Source organism: Phodopus roborovskii, unplaced genomic scaffold (assembly GCF_943737965.1).
Source record: "Phodopus roborovskii unplaced genomic scaffold, PHOROB, whole genome shotgun sequence".
Lineage (NCBI taxonomy): Eukaryota > Metazoa > Chordata > Mammalia > Rodentia > Cricetidae > Phodopus > Phodopus roborovskii.
The window spans coordinates 8352397-8377844 of record NW_026126516.1 but is presented as its reverse complement, the minus strand read 5'-3'; the positions used below and the strand labels follow the sequence as shown (position 1 = coordinate 8377844).

The following is a 25448-nucleotide window of genomic DNA, read 5'->3' as shown; positions in this document are numbered from 1 at the left end:
AATGCAGAGACCTCTCAGTCCCGACAGCATCATTTTATCTCAGTTGTCAAGTGAGACGGGCTCAGAGAGTGTGTAAGAGCAACTTAAAGACACACAGCCCTGACTCTCAGTGTGCGCGTCAGTTTCCCATGGCGGCCTCCACTAACTACAGCTTTAGAGACCCAGTCTTTATTTTTTTTTCCAGGCAGGGTTTCTCTGTGTGGCTTTGGAGCCTGTCCTGGCACTCGCTCTATAGATCAGGCTGGCATTGAACGCACAGAGATCTGCCTGCCTCTACGTCCCCCGTGCCAGGATCAAAGGTGTGCGCCACCACCGCCCGGCCCTATCAGTCTTCAGTGAATTGTCTCAGAAATGCCTGCCGAACAGGTCAGCCAGGGTGATCTGAGGGAGATGCCCCGTTTCCCACCTTCCCTGGCTTCCAGAAATTTCAGTCCTGTGACTTCTGCTAGGACACTGGAACATTCTTCAACATTCGTGCCCGAGTGTTAGATTCTCTGAATACTCCAGGCTTATCTCCGTATCGTCACCTGAATGTCAGCTCGAGTCCCCTTTGCACTGTGAGGGGCATCCACATATCCTCAGGACTAGGGTGTGAGCCCTTTTGGGGGCAATGCTGAAGTGCTGGCTCCTGTTCACCTGGGCTGAGGATCTTATTCAGAGCAAGGCCTTCATTTGTCATTGGGGAAATGGAGACGTGAGGGTTCATGGAGGGGCTCTTGGCTGCACACTTCCTTTTTGGTGTGCACGTGTGGTGTGTATGTGCTTGCTAGTGTGAGTGTGTGCACATGTGTGTGTCTTTCTTGATCACTCTCCATCTTTACTTTTTGAGGCAGGGTCTCCCCTGATCTCGAGGCTTATGAATTCAGCCGCCCTGGGTTGGCTGGGGAGTTCCAGGGATGGGTCTGTATTCCCCTTGGGCCTCCGTACCCCTGTTGGGTTAGAGGGCATGCACTGCTGTGAATGGCCTTTTTCATGGGTTCTGGGGGTCTGAACACAGGTCCTCATGCTTGCCCAGCAGGCACCTCACCAACTGCGCGGTCTCCTGGGCCCCTACATTGCTCCTTCTGACCCAACTCTCCTGGGAGTTGGCCTCTACTCAGCACCTGTTACCTGTCCCAGTGACTGGAGAATGCCTCCCTAGCAGGAAACTTGGCCAGGGCAGCTCTGTCAGGCCGGGCTTGTCCCTAACCTTTTCCACCACCCTGCTATTGGTTAGACGCTGTTTATAGGCTTGCCTCTATCCTCCCTGGGCAGATCTTCGCTGCCCTGCTTAACTAATTACAGGGATGCTGTCTCCAGGGAGACGGAGTCAGAGCCCTGTCATGCCCTCTGGAGTGTCTTGGCCTTCTGCCCTCATTTCTTGGAGTGGGTAGAGGACTGGGAATAGGAAGGGGCTTGTTCAAGTTCATAAAGCAGGTGGAACCAAGAGCTGCTGGTGGCGGGTGGTTTCCCACTGTCAGGAAGACTTCCTGTCTGTCACCCCCCCCCCCCACCCATTCTCACGTACAGACTTGCTCCCTTCAGGATCAGAGGTACCTACGGAGGCAGAAGCCTTTGTTAGGGACTGTCTGGAGGCAGGCTAGGGATGGCCCAGGAGTTTCCTGTGTCATTTACCTATTTATATCATATTTACCTTAAAAGTTATCAAAAAATGATTAACAAATACATGAAACAGTAAGCTTGAGAACACGATGGGCATTTACCTCCATAGCACTCCTAGCTACATTGTGAGCAGCCAGGCACGCTGGCCTCAGACCTTTTCAGGCTCTTCAGGCAGAGTGGAGGGCGGCCTGTGTGTCTTCTGCTCCAGCCTCTGCCTCTTCCACCCTCTCCTCTTCCCCGACTGAACCACCGTCAGGCACTCTTTCTCCTTTGTATGGTTTTCCATCCTTCCTGTCCGGCAGCTTGTCTGTAAACACTACGTGGCTGTGCTTCACAGGGTTCCGAAGCCTTACACAAATGCTGTCCTTGGGGGACGTGCTCCCCACCACCCATGAGCATACAGAAGGACATCCCCCATCCGTCTTGTTTCTGAGATGCATCCTTGTGCAATATGTGGCTCAGACGCCTCTATTTTTATCATTGTTTGACCACTGTTTGTCTGGCCCCCTGGGGAGGCCGTGCTGGCAGATGTCCTGTACCTGTGTCTTTGTCTCTCAATTTCTGGAAGGGTTGAGCCTTTCAGTCACAGGAAGCCAGCCAGGGACCCTGTCCTGCTGGGCAGTCAGCAGCAGTCGTGTGCATGTGTGTGCGTGCGTGCGTGCGTGCGTGTGTGTGTGTGTGTGTGTGTGTGTGTGTGTGTGTGTGTGTGTCCGCCTCTTGTGGCTCATGGCTGGCATCGTCCTTCCCACCTCCGTCAGTGACTGACAGGCCACCTCCCTAGCATGGGCTGTTGCCTCCACGGATGGGTAGCTGGGCATCTCCTCACCTTCTCAGCCTCTCAGTTTCCTCTTTGGTGGCCCTCTGTTCTGTTTTTGTGGGGTTGAGGGATTCTGTGTACACTGGCCACTGTCAGATGGGTTGTATACCCAGCGTTACCACGAGGCTGCTTGCCTCTGACTTTGAAGTATGTTTTTAATTTTCATGCAGTTAGTTGGGCAGTCTGTGACTTTTTTTGTTGTTGCTATTTTCTTAGTTAAGAAATACTTTGCTTTCTGAAGCGTGCAAAGAGGCTTAGGAAAGAAAACCGGAGGTGCCTCTGCTTCCAAACGTGTGGGAGGTGGGGGCAGACAGAACCCGGCCCCTTGAGACCGCAGCTGTGGTGGGGATCACATGTCCTGCAGATAAAGAGGGGTCCCCAGGCAGACCCTGGTGGGCGGGGCCTCACTGAGGCGGCCGCAGCCACAACATGCCCAGTTGGGCGGTAAGACTTGGTGGTGGGACTCTGGGGTCCACTGAAAACTCTACGTGGACTGCACTGTGGGAGGAAAATAGCAAGGCTGTGTGGAGGGCAGACTGTACCCCTCAGGGGGTGGTTACGTAGTGCTCTGTGCCCGGTGGTGGGTGGAGAGAAGGACCAAGCTTAATGTAATCCGGAATGGGGCACCTAGAGCCTGGGGTCCCATAAGAATTTGAAAGTTGGAGCTGGAGAGGCAACTCAGAGGTTAAGAGCACTGACTGCCCTTCCAGACATCCTGAGTCCAATTCCCAGCAACCGCGTGGTGGCTCACAACCAGCTATGATGAGATCTGGTGCCCTCTCCTGGCCTGCCGGAATATTGGAGGCAGAATGTTGTATACACAGTAAATAAATAAATCTTTAAAAAACAGGTTGACAGTCTCCTTGTCTTGTGACGATACTTTTGCTGTGAGACAGGAGGGGAGGGAAGAGGAGTGGCTTGGGAAACCCGTTCTCACACCCTGGAAGAGCCTCAAGCTTGGGACACATTGGGTGCCCACTGAAACGTGTGGGTGTGAGTGGGAAAAAAGCTTCTCAGTGCCCTCTGGACACCAGAGCTTCGTAGCAGCCTTGGTGGCCTGTGCCATCCCACACACTCACTGCAGACTGAGGACAGTTAGGTGAGGGTGCCCAGGCCTCCCGACCTGCCTGGCGGGTCCTTCCTGACACACCTCTCCCAGACTTCTTGCTTTATCCATAAACAGTGCCCGAGCCTCTCGGGGCTGCAGTGGCAGCCAGAAAGCAATGGGAGCTGCCACAGCTTCAGTGTCATGGGTGCCGGCACAGCTGCTCCTGGACCCATCAGGTCCCACCTCCCTGCATTTCCGGCTCTGGTGTCAGTACACACCAGGCTCCTGTGTGCCCCACCTTTGGTCTGGCTGTCGGGGTCCTGCCCAGCTCAGGGCTCTCCTCCTTCAGGAAGGAGACTCTGGCTTCCCAGTAAGTACACTCTGCTTTGCTTCCTCTCAGGAATGCCGCACTTTCCAAGTCCTGTGGGCATCTGGCTTTTCGCTCTCCGGCAGTCAGTCTGCTCTGGAAGGCAGGGTTCTCCCACCTAACCGGCAGGTCGCTGAGGGACAGAGGGGCCGCCGGAATGAACCCATCTATCACTGAGGAAGGGAGGCGCCTTCCCTGTGCAGTCTTGATGGCTGTACCCTCACCACAGACTTGCTGGCAATCTTCTTCATTGCAAAGACCACCGCCCCGCAGAGGCTGTTCAGCATTTGCTTGCTCTCCCCTAGTGATGGGGAGCTCATCCCCCCTCTGGTAGCCTGAGTTAGGAAACTTGGTAGTTTTTCTCAGTGGACTTGGCGTAAGCAGAACTCCCCGGGGCTTGCCAGGGAGACGTGCAAGGGCTGCGGCAGCCGAAGAGCAGGGCACTCAGGAGCATGTAGCTTCCCGGACTTTTCTGGCCTGGCATGTGGGCATCAGCTACCCAGAATGGCAGCCCAGGACCATCTGCTGTTGAGCAGGGCGAGCACTGCGGGAAGCGTGGTCAGGGTGGACTTTGCTGCCATGCGGCGCCCAGGATAAGGAAGGCTGCCCAGGGAAGAGGAGGCTGCAGCCGTGCCCGGGCGTCTGCAGGGAGACCACGCTACCTACTCACAGGGCCCATGGTCACCTTTCTACGTCCCTGAGCCCTCCTCCTTTATCTGTATAACAGTGGGAAGTGGGGACTGGTGCCTGTGAGGCTCGTGGCTGGCGCTTACTGCAGAAGCATATGTGGTCGTCGTTGGTGCTCGGCTTGAAAGATCATGTCTGATAGCGACCCTGGCGCTTCTGTAGCTGGGGTCCCACGAGTCCTGGGAGGAGAGTCTGGGTGGGGTCCGTCCTCACTGCCCCTGTGACTCGGGCTGGCTCTGTGCTTTGTGTCTCTGTGAAGGGGGCGAAGCCTCCCTATGCCGTGTAAGGGAACTTGTGAGAATAGTGGGTTGCACACGCTGGGAAGGAAGCGGAAAACACAGGCAAAGTCTGTGGTAATGGGGGGGGGCTGTTCACCTCCCTCCCAACCTGCCCTGGGGATTTCCATGACCCACTCTCGCTGTGTGATGGGGTTTGTCCTAGCACAAGATGTGTCGGTCTTCTGCAGGCTTCCCATTGCACACTTGTTACGTGCCAGATACATGTGGGGACTGTGTCTTCCCCTACACAGACAAGTCCAGGGCTGGGAGGAAGAAAGGAAGGATGAAGGAACCAGCTTTAGAGTGGCCTTCCCCTTGCCAGCCCAGAGAGGGAAGGGACCAGAATGTTATAGGTCTTCTTCTTTTTTCTCTGTAGCCCTGGCTGTCCTGGAACTCGCTCTGTAGACCAGGCTGGCCTCGAACTCACAGAGACCCACCTGCTTCTGCCTCCCGAGTGCTGGGATTAAAGGCGTGTGTCACCACGCTTGATATAAGTTCTTTCTTAAAGTTACCCTTCCTACCAGCCCCAGGCTGCCACCAGCCCCAGGCTGCAGCCGCCGCCGCCGCCGATGCCCTCCTAGTGTAGGGACAGGAGACAGTTTAATGAACTGAACTGGGGGTGGCTTAGTGGCATCATCAAGTTCTGCAGCCCCCTGTAGCCGTGGGGCCCAGCAGCATCACATGCCCAGGTTACCTACTAATGACCCACCATGAGGTCTGCTTGTCAGGGAAGTGGCAATAAAGACTGGGGAGGGGACCTTGCTCAGGAGGAAGGGCTGCAAGAAAGTCCGCTCCGGTGGGACTGGGTGGGACCCGGGTGGGACCCAGGAAGGAGGCGCCTTCCCACTTTCTCCTCAGTGCAGCAGGCCCCACCCATCTCCTCAGGCCCTCACGGCTTCTGAGCTGCCTCCCCACTTCACCTGACCCCCCTGAGGCTTTCTGCATGGGAGCCCCCCCCAGCCTAAGTGACGCAGTACTTGGCCCTCCCCGGGCCCCAGAGCTCTCCCCCACCCTCCCCAATGCATGGGCTGGCTGACTTCACTGGGCTTTGTCTGCCATCTCCTATCTCTTGCTTCCTTCCCTGCTTCCCTCCCCAGGCTTCCTGGGGTAGATAACCTAGATAACCCCTCTCTCCATTCCTGCCATGAGGACGACTTTGGAGACCCAGCCGGGGAAACAGCAGTGGGAAGGGTTTGCGGCCAGTGAAGTTCCTGTTTCTGCGGTGGGTCCTCCTTCCTTAGGGTGCCAGATGCTGGGTCCTGTGAGGGCCGCTGCTTCTGAGAAGCTCACTGTAGCCATTGCAGCTGCCGCCAGCTGAGCCACGAGGAGGAGGCTGCAGTGGTACCATCTAGCCAGGAGGGGAGAAGACACGGGCCACGTGACGCTGGCCTCTCCTCGTGGTCTTTGAGCAGCCTGTGGCTTGAAGGCCACCAGCAGGACAAGCTCAAGGCTCTTCAGACAGGGCTGAACAGCATCCACAGGGAGGTCTACGCGGCTCCCTAGGGAACTGAGGACTGGGTGGGTCCCAGAGCACAGCTCAGGCAGCTCACAGGTCTCTCCAGAGATCACTCCCTTCATCTTGCATACACGCAGCTTAGCTGGGAAGTGGCGTTCCCCTCCCCTGTGACTTAGCCCTGCAGGCCTTGGCATTAATTTAATTACCTGCTCATCTCCTGGAGCCTGGGAAGGCCCCTGATGAGCTCATGAGCGAGTTTTAGGGCCAGTGAGAAATGGGAGCCTCTTCTCAAGGAGGAAGGGCCCCGTTCTCCCCTCCTTCCTCTCTGCCCTGAACCATGGGGGACCCAGAGGCCTGGCATTTTAGGGAGTCTAGTTTGGAGAACTGGGTGGGCTGGGTGGGGACAGGTCACACATGGAAAAGTCAAAGTTGAGTGACGTGTGTGTGTGTGTGTGTGTGTGTGTGTGTGTGTGTGTGTGAGAGAGAGAGAGAGAGAGAGAGAGAGAGAGAGAGAGATTGCATGTGCATGTGTTTGTAGCCATGCCAGGGAATTTTATGTAGCAGAGAATCCAGAGGAGAGGTATGTAGGAATGCTTGCACCTCCCTGTGAGTAAGCCGCCTCCTCTCCAGAGCTCTGCCCAACGTGGTCCTAAAGGCTCGCCTGTAGAATGGGGCTAACCTTTTTCTTTTTTTAAAGATGTATGTATGTGTGCTTTTTCCGTATATGATTCTTGTAGATTAGGCTGGCTTCAAGCTGTCTGTATATTCAAGAATGACCTTGATCTCTTGATCTCCCACCGCTGCAGGCGTTCAGGGAGTCTGTGTGGTGCTGGGGATTGAACCCAGGGTCTCATGCATGGGAGGCAAGCACTCTGTCAACCGAGCCATGCCCCCAGCCCTCACGGGGCGGTCTTTGGAATGTACTGGACCGACCGCTGCCCAGCTGGTGTCCCAGAAGGACAGCTCCTCCACAGGAATTCCATTTGTACCTTTTGCTTTTCCACTCTTAGAGAGACCCAACATACCCGAGTGTGGAGCCTGTGTGAGGAGGCAGTTTGTTAGGGAGTAGCTCTTGGGCACTGACTGATACGTGAGAAAACGGAGGCATCTTCAGCAACAGCCTCCATGGCTGGCCAGGGTCCTCATGGGGGCTTTAAAGTCAGGGCCTGAGGGGAGAGACTGGTGTGGTCTGTCCATGTCTTAGGTTATATGAGTTACATCCCCTGTGTGTGAGGAACCTGTCCCTCACACTCTTGGAAACCCAGAGCTGTAATGCCGCTGGGCCCCACGACAGCAGCATCCCATTGGAACCACCCATTGGAACCACCCGGTGCCCGGTACTGTTGCCATTCCTGAGGATGGGCTGGCCAGGCTTACCAGGGAGCTGCTCTGCTGCTCCTCTGTAAAAGCCTCCGCATTCCTGAGAGGTGACTGTTGGGAATTTGGAGGAGGGAGGCCCTTGGTGCATTTGTTCCCCAGCCCCAGCGGGCTGGGCCTTGCTCCCTGCACCCCTGTTCCCACCCCTGGTCTGTACCAGAGGCCCTGCTGGTCCCTGTGGACCTGAGGGAACACAGTGTCCCTTAGCAGGCAGGTCAGGGTCCACCTGTGTGGGCTTAGGCAGGCCTGGAGACTGAAGATCCCGACGGGCAGCAGTGTTCTTCATTAGAGCCTGTGGCTAGGGGTGGAGGAGAGGGGCAAGATGCTAAGGCGAGACGGGTGGGCTCCCCTGGGGTCATGCTGGCTTTGTGCTGGAGTGGACATGTTCCCATGGTTGACGTGGTGTGCCTGTCCTGTCCACAGCAGATCCCAAGCCCCCTCTGTCCACCTAGGAATTATAGAAGCCCATGGAGTTTATTCCCCAGCCCCAAGTCCCCTGAGATGGATTCAGTAGCGGGCTTTGTTCAGAGTGTCTGCTGCCCCGTAACTTCTGAGGTTAGGGTTGGAGTAGGAAGTACCTGGGAGAGCTCACATCTTTTGGGAGCGGGGGATACATGTGGTGACTCCCTGAGCAGGTGGACAGAGTCCCAGCTGGCCACTTAGCCTTGTGGCCTCGAGTAAGAGGTGCAAAGTCTGTCTCATGGGCGGCTCTGTGGCTGTGAGGAGTCGCATCCTGTTAGGCTCACAGGGTGCTTTGGACAGGCCCTGTAGTCTCCATTTTCTGCTTGTCTCTTCCTTTCCTAATTCTGTTCCCTGACTCCACCACACCAGGTACCCTGCACCGCGGCCTAGGCTGGTGATCTCTGGTCTGCCGCTCTGCTCTGCTGGGGTAGCCAGGGATGGGGACAGCAGAACTGGGGTGGCGTGCAGTGAGATTTTTGCCCTTTTTTCTGACGGAATTAAAAAAGGGGGGCAGCGTGGTAAGGGTGGCTGGACTTCATTTCTTGGGATGTGTTATAGGTGGGTCTGCTGGTCCATATGATTTGTGACTGGGGACGTCTTCACAAGTGTCCCCTGGGGACAGGGTGGGGAGCGCGCACGAGCCTATGGTAGTGGGCTTTTTTCTTTCCACTTTTGTTTTACTTGAAGCCCTGAGCCCTCAGCCTATTGGATAGCGCCGCTGTCACTCAGGGTGCGTCTTTCCCCCTAAGCTGTATGTCAGTCACTTCTGGAAACATCCACACAGACACACCCCCACCCCCCAGGCATCTCTCACTCCCGTGAGAGTTTTTGATCACATTTGCCATGCCATTGCCCACAATCTCCCCACTGCTTAGTAGACAGGGAGGGGCCTCCTGGACTCTGGGCCCTGGGGTGGGCTGTCTCTGCCTATAGATACTTATGCCAGCTGCTTTTGAGCCTGAAATTTCTTGGAAGCAGAAGGAATCACCCCCGGGACATGTAGGCCAGGGAATACAGCATCCTCTCTCTGGTAACGGGATTTCAGGGACCACAGGGAGGGAGGGAGTGTCTGGGTAGGGTGGGGTCTGCCCATGGGGTGAGTGAACTGGTGGCTAACACACTTCTTCCTCTCTGTCCTGCAGATCCCTCATCCACCTACGTCAGGCCACTGGAGACCAAGGTGAAGCTGTTGGAGGGTGACAAGCCCCCCCCACAGGTAAGTGCACTACTGGCGCACCGGCTGCTGTACCCCAGTGGCCACTGCTTTGGAATCCGTCCACCTCCAGCTTCTCTGGGGCTGCTGTAGCTTCCTCCCTACCCCTGTGGTCTCTCCAGCCATTTCCAGAAAGCCTGATCACAGACTTAATCCTCACTCTAATCCAGGCTCTAGGGTGGCCAGGGCTGGCCGGCCATGTTGACTCCTTGTTTCCCCAGTGTGTGCAGGGTTCACACGGCTGGCACTGGGCCCAGCCAGAGACGAGGGTCCATTTTATCCCTCTGACAGACCCATATGGAACCCTCATTCCCTGCTAGCCAGTCCCTCACTAAGTCTGCCTCCCTGCCTCCCAAGCCCAATCCCACTCACATAGACAATGGGGGCTGTGGGTGGCCATGGCTGCTGGTGGAGAGGTGTCCCATGAAAGGGACATGCAGGAGACAAACATCTGTGCTGTTGGTGGGGTTGCCAGAGGGCCTGGTGATGGCAGGTTATGGGATGCTCTGATTAGAGTACCTGGGCCCAGCCAGCTTGACAAGTCCCTCCCCCACCTTACCCCTGGCTTCATTTCAGCCTCTCCATCCTCTGTTTTACCTGCTGGTCCATAAGTGAGTAGCCTTGGATGAAGCAGCCTTAGAAATAGCTCGGATGCTCAGCCCTGTTGCCACGTGACCTGCTAGCACAGGAAGACCATGGCCTCCTCTGTCTACTGGTGGCTATTGGGGGGCTCATATCTCAACAGTGAGTTTAGTCTCCGGGAGCAGCGGCACCAGCAGTGTTGGGGTGCTGAAGGGCAGCGTCTGGTTTGCTGGTTTGGAGAAGGCCCACATGCAGCCCGGAGGGAAGCGAGTCGCTCCCTCTGGTGTGGGTCTGGCCACTGTTTTCACTGTTTGTTGAGGGAAGACTAGCATCATGCTCCAGGGCCCCGACTCCTGTGGGACCTGTGGTTTGTGGGCAGCGTCAGCCTCAGTTTGGCCTTTGTCCCCGGGTAGAGGGAGGCAAGGAGCCCTTTTCCAAGTTCAGGATGCTGTTCCCACGGTCATTTCCACAGGGAATGTGCTCCACCGTCTAATCAGAGAACACCTCATGATCCTGTTTCTGCACGGGTTGGGGTTGAACTTTGTCTCTGCTCTTGGGGCTACTTTGTCCCTCTGGGAACTCCAGTTTCAAGTGTTGGATCAGGCCATGGACTTGTATTATAGATGAATATGAGAGCCATGGAATAGCAGCCCCTCCCTCCTCCCTCCCTCCCTCCCTCCTCCCTCCCTCTCTCCCTCCTCCCTCCTCCCTCCCTCTCTCCCTCCCTCCCTCCTCCCTCCCTCTCTCCCTCCCTCCCTCCATCCAGCAGCTATAGTCCCCCAAGGAGGACCTCCCCACCTACAGCTGTGCCCACTTCCCTTAATGTCTCCTGTGCAGGAGGCCGAGCCTTGAGGCCTGGTCTCACCTTTTCAGAGGGACTCTGTCTACACCCTGGCCCTCCCATGTGCACACCTTTAGGAGTGTCTGCACTTGCTCTGAGCTTTCTTGGCCCTGGGCTGTCATCTTTCTTTGGCATTACTGTCCTGTCACGTTCCTTCCTGTGGATTCCCGTCCCTACCCTCATCTGCCTGCCAGCTGCTTGAGGAACGGGTTGCTGAGCCCCAGTGGCCTCATCCGCATCTCTAACACCGCATCTCTAACACCGCATCTCTAACACCGCATCTCTAGCATCTCTAACACCGCATCTCTAACACCGCATCTCTAACACCCGGCAGCGTGACTGAGCTGGGCGCTTGAGCCAGCCCAGCCCCCGCAGCTGCTCCTCACCCAGTCTCCTAGGCCCAGAAGGGAGCTGATTCTCATGCAGGTGCAGGAGGGTTGATTAACTGAGGACGCTTGCTTTGTCAGGTAGCAAGGGCACTGTCTGTGTAGGCCACCATGCTGTGGCTCCGGGACCATGTTTGCCCACTTGAATCTTGAGCGAATCTTGAGGGAAGGACACAGTGATGGTCCTCATTCCTCAGCCTCTTGGCTCTGGTGTGTGGAATTTCATGATTCTGTCATGAAATCATATCCAACAGAAAACCCCCCAGCTCCTCACAAAGCAGAGAAATTGCGCACTGCCGAGAAGCAAGAATGAGGCAGATTCTTAGTGACGCCGTAAGGTGATGCGTCCTTGGGGTTGGAGTGGGAGGCCAGGCGAGTCTCCCCTGACTCGTACCCCCACCTCTGTCCCCCCATCCCTCCCCCCCCACAGCCTCTGTTTAACTCTGAAATAGCTTTAATTAAAAATGTGCCGGGGTGTTCACAGGCTAAATTACCGTAGTGCAGTTCATATTTTCTTTCTCGTGTCGGCTTTAAAATTTCATCAACACAGCTGCTTCCTCCGAGATGATTCATCCCAAGGCTCCACACACATTACTTTTCCTGCAGATTCTCTGTGCCCAGCCAGGACCCGGGTGGGGGCAGCTGTAATCGAGCTGGGGCCTCCGGTTAGCCCCCTGCTGGGCTGATAAATGATGCCTCCAGACCTGCCAAGAAGCCTCAACAAAAGAGCAAGCCATCCTGGTGTTCTGTCTCTCACTGCGGCCAGAGCCACCGTGGCTGCATCTCTAACACCGCACTGTGTGGTGTGGAGGGAGCTGGGAAGCACCCTTGCCCTCTGTTCCAAATCCCCGGAGCTCTCCCACACAGTGCCAGGTACCACGGGGCTGCTAAATGCAGCCCGTGATTTATACCAGACACAGGTAGAGAAATTGATGGGGAGTGCTTCCTGGCATGGAGGCCCTGTTAATTTACTTTGGCTGCTGAGTTCCACACACAAGGATGGGGGAATGCACAGGCTGCCTGCCGCACTTAGTCACTGTTTAAGAGGCTGGGAGTTGAAGATCAGGGTGCCATCAGGGCTGGTTAGCCTGAGGGCCTCCCCCATGCCCCCCACCCTTCTGACACCACCCCACCACCACTATCCAGGGCTGGAGGGGTCTACACCAGAGAGTGGTAGAGCAAAGGTCTGTCCCACACCGCTGTGGCTTCCAGGAGGTAAAGGTCACAGGATCAGATCTTTGCCCATGGGCACTGGGCTGGGACGGCATATAAATTTGGTCCTTTGGGCCTGTGTGAGCAACTGTGTGGAAGGCTGCCTGGAAGACGTCTTTCCCAAGCTTTCAGGCGTTCAGGACTTTGCCCCTGTCTCCTTCCCTCAGCTCCGAGCTGCCTGCTCCAGAATTCCTGCCCAAGATGGTCTACACCATCTTGATGCAAACTCCAGTTCTGTGGACACGTGAGCCCTAGGGACTCTTTGTTGTAGGGACAGACCTGCTCCTAGTTGGATGTTTGGAAACCTCTTTGGCTTGTGTTCACCACAACAGCTGTAACAACCAAAGATATCTTAGACATCTCCAGATGTCCCCAGGGGCAGAGTCATAGCAGTTGAGAAACACTGATTGCCAGACCCTGGGCCTGGGGCTGGCCATGCCAGCAACATCATTACAGAGTGTCCGGGTTCTACATCAGCTGGCAGCTGCCATGGATACCCTCTTGCTCTGCTCTAAGTGGTCTGAATGAACTGGCGGGTGCTATGCATGGCCTGACGTGTCTACAGGCTCTGACAGGCTCTGGTGGGGGCCAGTAGTCTTTGGAGACTCTGTTCTTCCTGTCTTCTTCCTCTTCCCATGAGCCCCCGCTTGGGGAATTCCACCCGAGACAAGCAACAACCTGGATTCTTGTGTGCTTTGCTCTAGATTACGTCTACTGAGGCCAGGTCAGTCTGTGGCCCTAGGCACCCCTGGTAGCAGAACAGCTTCCTAGAGGCCTGTGTTCTGCTTGCCCTGCCGTGCTCCCTGTGCTGCTTCAGTCCTCCCTGTGTAGTCCTCCCTCTCCTGCCTGGAGTCCTCCCTGTGCTGCTGCAGTCCCCCCTGTGCTGCTGCAGTCCTCCCTCTCCTGCTACAGTCCTCCCTCTCCTGCCCGGAGTCCTCCCTGTGCTGCTTCAGTCCTCCCTGTGCAGTCCTCCCTGTGCTGCTGCAGTCCTCCCTCTCCTGCCCAGAGTCCTCCCTGTGCTGCTTCAGTCCTCCCTGTGCAGTCCTCCCTGTGCTGCTTCAGTCCTCCCTGTGCAGTCCCCCCTGTGCTGCTGCAGTCCTCCTTGTATAGTCCTCCCTGTGCTGCTACAGTCCTCCCTGTGCAATCCTCCTTGTGCTGCTGAAGTCCTCCCTCTCCTGCCCGGAGTCCTCCCAGTGCTGCTGCAGTCTTCCCTGTTTCCAGCCTGGCCAGGGAGAGATGAGCTGATTGTTTCTAGGTGGAGTGATGCTTGCAGGCTGTTGAGGTCCCAAGTGTATTATTATTCAGACTAGCCCAGACCATTAATTACGCTTTGGTGACCAATCCAGGCCAAAGGCGGCAGGGGAAGGTCATCAGAACTGGGAGGCAGGCCCATGAGCGGGAATGGGAAAGGTGGAAAGTGGTGCCTGAGCTCCCGTGGACCCGCTCACCCATAGCCTGGAGGACCTGGGAAGGTCTCACCTTGATGTCCTGCCCATATCCATGGCAGGGGCGGTGACCATGGGCGCATCAGTGGGGTCCCCCACCTCCAAGATAGAAACAGGGTCTTTCTCAGCTGCCTTCCAGGGAGTTCCAGGGGCTGAGCCGCCCTGGGCCCTGGCCACGCTTCACCGAGTGGTACCCTCGGAGCTCAGGTTCTCCTGTATGTCTTCAGTGTCCTGGAGGCTGCCAGGGAAGGAGTCCGCAGAGGACCCCACGCCTTATGAACAGCCCAGCCCCCCCACACCAGTTGTACAGCAAATCCAGGCTCTAGGTCCTTGGTCCCTGTAGTTCTTTTCCTGATGGGCCTTCTGGTCTGAGTGACCCCTGCAGGCATGCCCCTGGGTTAGCTCACAGGATCCCACTCCAGGCCTGGCTGCATCCATGTGCATGGTGTCATGCTGCCCACTTGGTTTGCTCTCTCCAAGTGCCTTGTGAACACGTGAGTGCTGCATATTTTAGGGGATGAAATCCCCCTGGAGTAGGGAGTCATGCTCCCTGCTGCCTAGCCCAGGAAGGGTCCCTGGCACAGCCTCTGGTCACTCACCTTCCCCAGCAAGGGGTCTTGGGTGGATGGGCCACAGGGTTGGCAGCCTCCTTATCTCCACATCTGCCACCCCTTTTCTGTTCAGTACACCCCCCTCCCCACCCAAGACAATGCTTGCCAGGGTTTCTCCAGCATGACTCTAGAGAGGCTCGTTCCCCAGGGCTCCACCTGGAGAGACTCGCAGGTGTAGGAGAACAACAGAGTCTGGCACTGTCAAGGCCCAGTTGGGTCCAGTAGGGTAGCCAAAGGTCACATGCCAAGGCCTAACCAGGCACCCCTGGTTCAGAATCCTCCTGCTGCCCCTCAGAAGTCTTAGCAGTGGTCAAAAAGGGGTGTGATGGCCTGGTGTGCTCAGAAGAGAGGGAGGAGCACAGAGTTGGCTGTTAGAACTGCGGGGACTTGGTAGTGTTGCTGCAGTCAGGAGAAAGCTTAGGGAGACCCAAGCTCCTCGTGTCAGGGCAGGTGTACATCCTGGAAGGCCTTTAGCTCAACCGAGGCAAACGCCCTGCACCTCAAGGGGTCTGCAGCTGCTGCCTCCCCTCCGAGATGAAAACAGGAATTTGGTTCTGATCTAGGCAGCGCCTAGCAGCGTGTTTTCATTTGGATTTAAGCATGGCAGTGGTTACTCATTTGATGCGTCATTAGTCACATTGCCCCTAATGAGAGACTGTGCTCATTTCCCCCGCCCGCCGGGCTCTGTGACTGGCTGATAAAGTCCTGTGCACATGCAAATGTTTACAGATGCTCACCCAGAGTAGGGGTGGGGAGTTGTATGGTGCTAATTGGAAACCCCTACCCCACCCAAGGAAATCACCCCGAGGGGAGAGAGGGGAGGGAAGGGAAGGAGGGGGAGGAGGGGGAGGAGGGGGGAGGGAGCCTTAATCCACTACAGTATTTTCAGTTACAGTACTTGACAGCTCAGGAGCCTGTCTGATTGGTGGGCCAGAGAAGCTGTGGGAAGGGAGGCTCAGCCCAAACATAATCCTGTGTGTGGGTGAGGGCAGGGCAGGGCAGGGCAGGGCAAGGCAGGTCTTGCCATCCTGGTCCTTGGCTGAAGGAAAAGAGCCCAGGCTACAATCTGTTGCCATTCCTGATTCCGTGACCAAGTGGGATGTCATTGTGTGTTCTCTGCTGGGCTGGTAATCTGCCTTTGGTGTCTTTATTTTGTCCACTAGTCATGGCAGGGTGGCAGGCTTGTCTTTATGTCCCCACAGAACAGCACTGGTGGGCAGGGTCCCTTGAGGACCCATGGGAGTATTTATGTGGGACTTAGAAGGTGGTCTCTGCTGGTGAGTGTTCTGTGGTTTAGTTTAGGGTTTTGAGTGGAGCTGGGGTAACCCCTGGGGAGACATGATGGCCGTGGATGGGGTTAAGGAGTACTGGGTACAGTTGGAGAGAGTCTCTTTTCGTGAAACTTGCTCTTTGGGCGCTCCACTAGATCTGGCTCTTGTGCCAGGGAGGATGCATTTCCTGTGGTCTTTAGTGCCTTGGGATGCACTTCCTGTGGTCTTTAGTGCCTTGGGATGGCCTGACAAGCCCATGGTCAGGATACCGCAGCTCCACTTGACCACCAGTCACAAGGTCTTTTGGGAAGGTCTCTTTGCAGATGCTGCCGCTGGGGCACGCCTTGTGTAAGAGCCTAGTATAAGCCACTTAGGAGGCTTTTGAGTACCCACACTCAAGGTTGAGGAAACAGCTCCAGCCCTCTGTGCCTGCTCCCTCCCTGGCCTCTGAACAAACGCAGCCCAACAGATCCCTGCATACCCCATTGCCCTGTTGGCAGACTTCATTTCTGACTGGATTCTGGGCTCTTCAGTTTGGGGGTGTTATAGTCGGGGGAGAGGCTACCCCAGCTTTTGATCTGGTGGTCTGGACAGTCCTGTCTTCCGTCTGAGCTTTCATTGTCTGCCCTGCAGGTGCTAAAGGCCAGCGGCCCTGGCAGTTGGGTGCTGGGAGGTCTGGGAAGTGCGGGCTCAGCCCTATGAGCCTATGACTGGCAGGAGGCCAGCAGTGGGATGTGGGGATCCCTCCCAGGGTGGATGAGCAGGCTGCTGGGTGGGAGGAGGGACCCCTGGTATAGGGCTGCCGCACAGCTGCCCCCTTCCTGTCAGCCAGCCTGGCCTCCTCCCTTTCTGGCTTGTTTGGGGAACTCAGCAGCCTGCTGATTTATGGACATTCCTGTCCAGTTTTTATCTGCCCATGGCTCTCTCCTTTCCTTTGAAGTCTTGGTGGCTTAGGAAGGAAGGCTGTCCTTTGTGGGGCTGGACCTGGAAGGCAGCAAGTCTGGACCAAGCCTTGTCCATCACGAGGTTTCCCTGGTCCTTGGGGACTCTGGCTCCTAGTCTTGGGTCACTAGCCTGGCTTGCAGAGATTTTTCTTTCTTTCTTTTTACTCCTAGGGGAGCTATCGTAGGCCAGCACACGTGTGCCCATCTTCCCTCCTTATTCCTTTCAGGCACTGGCTTGCACTGGTCCCTGTGGATTCAGGGGTGGGGGTGGGGTTCTTTGACTAATGGCAGAGGCAGCCTGTGAACTGTGATAAGGTATCTAGGAGCATGTGCTTGAGCAGACGCGTTGCCATGCAGAGGGTGACATGCTTATTAAGAACAGTGCCTGGGTCAGGGCAAGGTCTTGGCATGAGGGGCCTTCCTTGATCTGGCAGCCCATCCCTGGACCTGACTCTGTCTTCCTTTCCCTTATAACAGGCAGGTTCTGGAGAGTTCCGGACGCTGCGGAAAGGCTTCTCTCCGTACCACTCAGAATCCCAGCTTGCGTCCCTGCCGCCCTCCTACCAGGAAGTCCTGCAGAACGTAAGTGTCCCTACCAAAGGTCCCCAGAGTTCCTGGTCCAGAACCTTTAAAATTGTTGCCCTGAGCTCCAGAGGAGACAAAGCTCAGACAGGCTGGTGACAGCCCGGGGCATACAGGTGGTCTCTGAAGCTTCAGTTATGTCTAGGGCAGCGGTGGGCAAAAGCCTAGGCTTGGATTGCCAGCCCCGAGTGACCTTCCTTACTCTCTACCCTCCTGGGGAAGGGACCCTGGGACTCACTCCTACGTCCCTGGAGCCTCGTGGGGACCTTGGGTAGGTGACATTGCTAGACTTTAAAGGCAGTGTCTGACAGCCATGGCAGGGGCTGCCGGGTGAACACTATTCAGTTGTTAGTCTGCAGCACACCGGAAGCCTGCTGGCCTGAGATTTAGGGTTGGGCCCTTTACCTAGGCTGTGGAGCTAGGGATGGAACCTCTTAAGTTTGTGGGCTCTGTACTGGGACCACCACAGTCCTCCAGGGTTGTGTGCTGATTGCTCGCCTGGGTTCTGACCTGCCTTGGATGGGGAGCAGGTGGCAGCTTGGAGCCAGGTCTCAGGAAGTGGCGGTCCATTTCTGGGTCACACTCTGTGCACACGGCACGTCTGTTGCCCCTCTGTGACTACAGAGAGGGCTGTGGGATGCCTTGCAATTGTCATTCTTCACACCTGCTCCGTGGGTCAGTGAGGGCCTTGCTGAGCACCCCTGAGATTGTCCCTGTAGCTGGTCACAGGCTTCACACCTCCCTGCTAGGCAGGCACTTCCAGTGTGGGCATCTGGAGGGACTTCCCGAGCGAGCAGTGTGTGGGTCCAGCCCCCGCTCTGTCTTCCCCACGAGGATCAGCAAGGCTGACCTTGGCCGCTTGGTGGGTCACAGCGATGGCACAAGAGGGCTCATGCTACCACTGACAGCCATCCTCTGCGGTTTCTCTTCTGAAGCCTGGCTGCCTTCTCCACCTGTTGACCCTGCGCAGGCAGCCAAGCCCACAGATTGCAGATAATCCAAATATTTATCCAGGAGCCCCACGGCCAGATGAAGCTTCTAATTGCTTCATGATGAAGGGCTCAAAGCACTAAGTGATGCCACCCCAGGCCCGACTCCTCCTCGTGGCCCTCCTACATGCTGCTTTCCTCCATCCCTGTGGTGTAGAAAGACCAAGAACAGCCAGGTGAACGGCATGAACCGAAGACTTTGAAATCACCGGCACCTGTGAAGTGCGGCTCTGGCTCTGGTGATGGGTCAGCCCGCCCGGTGCCACCCACTTCTCATGGCCTCTAGAGAACACGCCCCAGGCTCCCACAGTGCTGACAGAAGGCTAGTGGAGTGAGGGAAGGTTCTGGACGGCCTCATGGCGGGGGCAATGGGAGGGGGATCCTGTGTCTCACCCCACAAGAAGGACTGTCACACTGTTTTGAGGAGGAGGAAGTGAGCCTTCTGGGGCTGTAGTGGATTAAGGGCGTCATGGGCAAGGCCATACTGGTGGTGTCCAGATGGGCCTGGAGGTCAGGGGTCAGCTTGAGGCTGTGGATCGGCAGGTGTTTCTGTTCCATGGTGGCTATGACTCGAAGGCTTTCAAATCATCTGCCCTGTTTAGGATAGGGAGCCAGAGGGCAGAGGGCAGGGGTTGCTGAGGTGATGGGCAGGCCTTCGGGGTGCAGGGCTTTGTAGATGCCAGCCATAGCAGTTACCGAAGCTACTGACCCTCAGTGCTGGCTCTGCCAGGTTACTGCCTCCTCCACACTGGGGCCAGTCTCCTTAAGGTGCACTGGGATCAGTAGGACAGCAAGGTCAAGCATTGAAAGTCCCCAGGTCAAACGGAGTGTGTGGGTAGGTGCATCCATCCCTCCCTTCCCTGATGCCAGCCTAGGGGAGAGGTGCTTCGCAATCCCAGCTTCCTGATAGGAGCAGTCAGGCTTGGACAGGCGTCTTGGAAAAAGCTGGTCTCTACACTTTCAGTCCCAACTCTGGGGTGCCAGAGACCCGTGTTCCAGGCTTAGACCTATGCATACCAGCTGACTCGGGCAAGCTCACTGTCCTCATCTGTGGGATGGCTTTCTTTAGTCACTCAGGGTGGACCTGGCCAGCGCAGGTGATTGGGAGGCCTCAGAGGTCCGAGTGACGCTAACTCAGACAGTCTTGATCAGTCATTGAGCACTGAGCAATGCAATGGCGTTTCCCTCTTCAGAGCCCCAGGCCCTGCTCTCCCTGACACCTGCTGCTTGGGGGATGTGAGCCAGGAGGGTGGCACTGCACAGCAGTCATCCACCTGCTGCCTGCATTGAGGGGCCCAGAGCAGTCGGTTAGAAACTGGTGCAGATGAGGAACTCAGCCAGTGGCATCAGGGTGAACTGGGATGTACTGGGATGTAAGGTCTTCCCCTGGGACAGGGCGGCGCTACCCACAGGGAAGGGTGTGGGAACCCCTCACCTAGGGTGAGGTGCTAGGGCCAGGCCCCTCTTTATTTGTTTGGCTGGCACCCTCTGCTGGCTAGTGGGGGAAGTGTGCCTCTGCTCTAGGCTCTAGTCCAGCCTATCTTGGGCTGCAGCCCTGTGGGTTATACATCCCCGACCCTCTCCCTCCCTTTCCCTACTCCATTTTCCTGTTTACCAATCAGGCAGCCTGGGCTAGAGTTGTAGACACACCCACCGGGCATTCTCCAGGGTCTTGCTTGCTTCTTGGGACATAGGACCCCGTCTCTTGTCCAAGGGAGGAAACTGAGGCTCAGAGTAGGCTAAGGCATGACCATGCCCAACCCTGGCTTTCCTAGACCCCAAGCCCGTGGGGCTGGAGCCCCCTTGCCCGTGCTGGCTCTGGTTGATGCAATCAGGAGCAGACCAGCCTGTGAGGCCATGAGGCTGTGGGGATCATGCATGCCGGATGCCCGAGGGGAATGGGCTTGCTGCTCAGGCTGTTAGTGGAAGGCTCTGGGCATAAGGACAACCATAAGGCCCCGGCTTGTGTGGTGGCCTAGTAGAATGGCCAGGGATGGACAGGATTCGGCCCTCTTGGCTCAGTTTCTCTGATTGTTGGGAGGAGTCTTCAGGGTCCATGTCTTACAGAGAGAGTAGCTCTGTCTTCAGGCTGATCCCCAGGCGCCAGGGTATTGTCGTCTAGGGCTCTGTCTGCAGAGTGCTCCCTTTCCACTGCCCCTGGGGCACTTCTTAGGGTTTTCTTATTGCCCCACGGTCTGTAACTGTAGCCCAAGGCAGAAGCCCTTGCCTTGTTAATGGCCAGCAGAGAGATAGAGGCTGGAGGGAGGCTGCTGCGTCTAGCACTCTAGTAGACATTCAGCTTCCGACGGCTGGGTCTCCTCCTGCTCAGCCTGGTCTGACTTCTGCTTTTACCTCTGAACATGTGGCCAGTGGCTGACTCACCACCCAGGTGGTGAGGACTGGGCCAAGGGCAAGGGGCGGGAGCAGGACTTGCACAGGGGGTTTGAGCCCGACCCTTCCTTCTTCAGCCTGCTGAGTACCGTTAATCCCTGGCTCTTTTGGGATGCCCATGTTGCATCTACAGAACAGCATGCACGACCTTCCCCGCCCCACATATGGGGTCTTCTTCCCTCACATACAGGGTCTCCCCCACACACATCTAGAGTGCCCCCCCCCAACACACCTTTGGCTCTGCTAGCTGCCATGCAATCTGTAGAAGGGGTGGTGTGGCCGGGAAGCATGGGGACTTAGCCAGGCAGACTCCAGCTCCAGGGTGCCCAGCTCTCTCTCACCTGTGCGCCCCTCCCCCACAGTCCCTGTCTCGTCTTGTCTAGGTATTGGCTCCATGTAACAGAAGCTGGTGTTCACTCCAATGACAGGCATCTGGGGCCCACCTAGGGGGCTCATATGTGTTATTCTTTCTTTCTGCAGGGCCCAGCCTGCCCTGTACCTGAGCTGCCCTCACCCCCTTCCACCGTCTACAGTTCTGCAGGACAGAAGCCCGAGGCTGTTGTGCACGCCATGAAGGTAAAAAATGCACTATTTGCCCCTCTCGAGCGCACAGGGGGACCATGGGGTCATGAGGCCTAGGTCCCCGCCGGTGCTGCATCTCCAAGCTCAGGGCACTTGAACAGTGCGGGTGCGAGACTGTTTCTTGGTGGCCGGGGGGGGGGGGGGCACAGGATTGCCTGGAGCGCCATGGGACTTGTGCTGCGTGTGTCGCGTGTGTCAGTTGTCTGTCAGGTGTTGTGGCTGGGAAACTGGCCTAGTATTGGAGGGCAAGGGTTCTCCTAAGGCCCAAGAGAGGTGGGGTGTGAGTGAGCGAGAATCGAAGGGCCAGGCGAGCCTTGCCTCTAGGTACAAGTGGGTTTCAAGGGACTGGGGTCTAGAGTGGGCTTGCATCCTGAGCACAGCAGTGCTCCAGGCTGTCCTGCCTTCCTTTGTGTGAGTATCAGGGTTACCTCCCACACATGTGCATGGGCTCTCACTCTTAATGGCCCTTAGCACAGACTGCTGTGTCCCACATGGATGGGTACAGGCTGTCATGGTCTTTTGTAGCTCATGGAGCAAATCTACCTGAAGTCCCTGCCCAACCTCCCTGGTTTCTGTAGTGTCTCGTTGCTGGCCTCCATCTGACACTTGTTTCTTCAGGTTCTGGAAGTACACGAAAACCTTGACAGGCAGCTTCAAGACAGCTGTGAGGAGGACCTGAGTGAGAAGGAGAAGGCCATCGTTCGAGAGATGTGCAACGTGAGGCACTGGCCGGGGCCGGGGCCGGGGCCGGGGCTGGGTTGGTGCTGGCGCTGCGCACTGGCTGGGCGCTGGGCGTGTAGTTCTACCTGCTTCTCACTTGCACAGTTATGGCTGGGGGAAGCTGACTGGCTCTGGGAATCCTGGCTCATTACCACTTACTACACCTCCCCGCTTAGGAGAGGGCCACCATCTCTCACCACAACTGTCCCTTCCCAGTAGTGCCAGCTCTAGTCTTCGTCCCAGTCAGGGCCCCGGTTTCTTTGCTCATTGGTGCCCCCTGGTGGCCTCTGGCCTTGCAGTTAGTGCTCAGATCTGGCCATGCAAGTGGGACATTGCCCTGTGGCAGAGCCCCATCTTCAACTCCCAACTCCCACTTGTCATCTCTATTGGCCTCTCACAGAAGCCAGCAGGAAAGTGGCTTCCCAGGCTCTGAACCTGGGGGTCTAGGTGGGGTGAGATGCCCGGAGGTGTACTTCACGTTGTTTCCTGAGTCTATGGACGCCACTGGACATCTACAAGGATTCGCTCACACCTAGCAGCAGGCTGCTTGGGGGTCAGGCATAACTGTGATGGTGGGCAAAGGCTTAATTATAGCATCTCCACCTGCCCATGGTCTCAGCTTTCTCTCCCAGTTCCACGGCTCTGAAGACTTGGGCGAATTTGCAGGGTGGTAAGGCAGTAGGTATGTGAGGCCAGTGGGTAGGACCAGGGTGAGCCATCTACTTACTACCGTGTCCCTCCTCATAGGTGGTCTGGAGGAAACTGGGAGATGCTGCCAGCACCAAGCCTTCCATCCGGCAACACCTGTCTGGTAACCAGTTCAAGGGGCCTTTGTAGGGCCATTCCTCCTTGGACGTGAACTGGCCCTGCCTAGAGTCTGACGCCTTGGACTTAGCAGAAACTCTGGCCTAGCCACCATCTTCCTCTTTGGTGACTTGTACATAGGACATGGCCACCCTGGCTGCCCTGGTGTGACACTGACAGCCAGGATTCCACCTCCTGCCTCCCTCACCAGCAAACCTTGGGAAGATGAGAAGCCGGGGCTGTTTGCTGCAGCAGAGTGGCCGGGCAGCCTGGTTCCCTGTTTGAGCTCCATGTTGTACTAGCAACAACCTTCTGAGACTCCAGGGGCTGTCTGGGGCTGTCCTGCTCTTGGTGGAAGCCCCTCATCAAGCCTTCCACCCTGGCTGTCCCTCACACTGGACACAAGCCACCAGAGCCTGAATTGTGACACAGGTGGCACTTTCCTGCTACCCTGCCATAGCCAGGACCCTGGGTTGTGGAGCCCTGGCTCCCATGTGTCCATGGCTGGCTGGGAGCTCAGGGTTCCCTGCTATCTGGGGGTTGGTGCCTAGCCACCCTGGTGCCAGCTGCTACTTACTCGCATTCACCCTTTCGGCAACATCTCCCCGCCCATGCCAGGCTTAGCCGTCTCTTAGGTCTCTCCCGCGAGTTTCCTCTTCTGGTTTACAGCAACATAGGAATTCCTGGAGTGTGTCTGGGCCGAGCTCAGCATTCTCTTTGGACAGGAGGAACTGGGCCGTGGAGCTGGGTCACTGTCAGTGTAGCCTACCCCCAGGTGCACCCAGGGTCAGTATGGATGGAGCTGCAGGAGCCGCCCCTGATGAGTTTTCCTTGGGAAGGAAGGGGCATGACCTGGTTCTGGCTTTAATGTGCTGTGGCCTTCAGCAAGTCACTCAGCTTCTCTGGTCTCCTAGTAAAACTTTGGGCTGAGGTTCCTTTTTGCTCTCTGTTCACTCCAGAAACCACCCCACCTCGGTGGGCCTCTGCCCTCTGTCTAACATGAGCCCATGGGAACATGTTAAGTGGCTAGCCTGTTGGCCATGCTGTCTCCTCACAGGTCACCTCTCTGAGCCTCAGTCCCTCCCTACAGGGACCCGGGGCATTGAAGTAAGTGCTTCAGTGTATGCGATCATGCCTCACACGGGGAAGCATGACTGAGGGGTGCTTAATAACTCGTGTGAGGACAAGTGAGCGCTTTTGTGAAATGTACAGGTAGTGATGCGCGAGACCTAGAGGAGGGCCTGGCGTGCTGCTGGCATTGTCCCCGTGCCATGTGTTTACTTCCTCACTGATGGCACTTCCAGCCCCCTGCAGCAAGCACCTGAGCCCAAAGAGCTTGTCCTGGCCTCAGGCAGGTCTCCTTCAGGCCCCACCCACATCCCGTGAGCAAAGGGGACAGGCCAGGAAGGTGAGTGGCATCTTGGCTCCCCTCCCAGGCAAGGACCCGTGACCTTGGGCTGTTCCCACCATCTTTGCTGCCCACACCCTTGGGTCCCACACTCTCAGGGGAAAGGCCCACGGCCCTCCGTGTGCCCAGGGAGCATTGTGCAGGCGCTGTAAGGAACAGGCCTACTCTCTGGCTGTGGGGCGCTGGGAAGCTCCTTCTAGAAGAGCTGATGTATGATCAAGTGATTAACCTGTTGGTACCCCACCTGCTGGCCCGGGTACTCGGTGATTTCTGCTGGGCAGGCAGGACCCTTCCTGGTTCTTTGAGGCCAAGGAATCCCAGAGTAACCCTTAGGTAAATGGGTCCACACAAGGCGGGAGCGAGTCCCAGGTAGTCACATTTGTATCAGGATGGCTTAGCCACCACTGACTTAAGCAATAAGTAAAGGCACCTGGAAGCTGAAGACTGGCCAAGAAAAGCCTAGAAGCCACTTTTCCCTTCTGGAGAGGTGTGACCCCGTTCCTAATGCTGCAGAGGCATCATGGGAATCCAAAGAACATTTTTTGGAGAACCCCTCCGTCCTTCCAAAGGGTGGAGCAAGCTTTGCCCCAGCTTTTACCACTGGGCTGTCGTCTCAAACCTAACAGCCAGGAGGGGCTAGCAGCGACCCGGTGAGCCCTGGGCTGGGGAGGACAGGTGGTCTTCCGGAACCCCCCCCCCCCTTCTGGAGCCTTAGCTTTTGCAATGCTGACTCTCCATCTCAAGCTCACAAGACACTTGCACCTGGCTCCACCCCCCACTGTGACAGAGGTCATCGCCCCGCCCCATCTAGGTGGCCTACCTGGAGTCAGAATCTGCTGAGCACATTTCCATTCCCTTTGAACAGCCACAAGCTAGGGGTTAAAGACAAAGTGACCTTTCATTTTTCTTTCTTGAAACTTGAGAGGAGATGAGATACATACTACTGATTTTTTTTTTTTTTTTTCTTAAGCAACAAACTAAATGCATGGCTGCAGAGTGGCAGAGGTGTATTTTCATACTGTGGGGTAAAGTGCTGCTTTTTGGGAGGTGTTGACGGCGGTGAGATCTACAGCTGCCCCCTCTGCCCTGGCTGTGTAGAGAGCTGGACCCTGTGGACTTCGGCTGTTTCTACCTTTATTGAACCACTTTGATTTGTGGAGAGGGGGGAAAAAAATAGAACTTTTGATAGTGTGGTAAAAGCATTGATTTGAACTATTTTAGTAAAAGGAGTAACAAATAAGATTGTGACAGTGTCTATTTGAACTAGATAATAAAGGCCTCTTTGTGAGCCTGTCAGGTGGGTGTGTGGTGCTTGTCTGTTGTGGGCTGATGATGGCTGGCCTACAGTAGACATTGAGAACTACGCATGGTCA

The 25448-nt window shown here is 56.4% G+C and overlaps 1 protein-coding gene across 1 annotated transcript in view; it reads left to right on the top strand.

The window, feature by feature from the left end:
- Positions 1-25363, top strand: part of Ccdc85c (coiled-coil domain containing 85C) — a 64864-nt gene extending 39501 nt beyond the window's left edge. Inside the window, exons 2-6 of the mRNA XM_051196588.1 lie at positions 9237-9310; positions 17077-17181; positions 21042-21137; positions 21762-21860; positions 22611-25363. Coding sequence (XP_051052545.1) covers positions 9237-9310; positions 17077-17181; positions 21042-21137; positions 21762-21860; positions 22611-22700 — 464 coding nt within the window. The 3' untranslated portion in view covers positions 22701-25363. The remainder of the gene's footprint in view (positions 1-9236; positions 9311-17076; positions 17182-21041; positions 21138-21761; positions 21861-22610) is intronic.
- Positions 25364-25448: the final 85 nt, after the last annotated feature.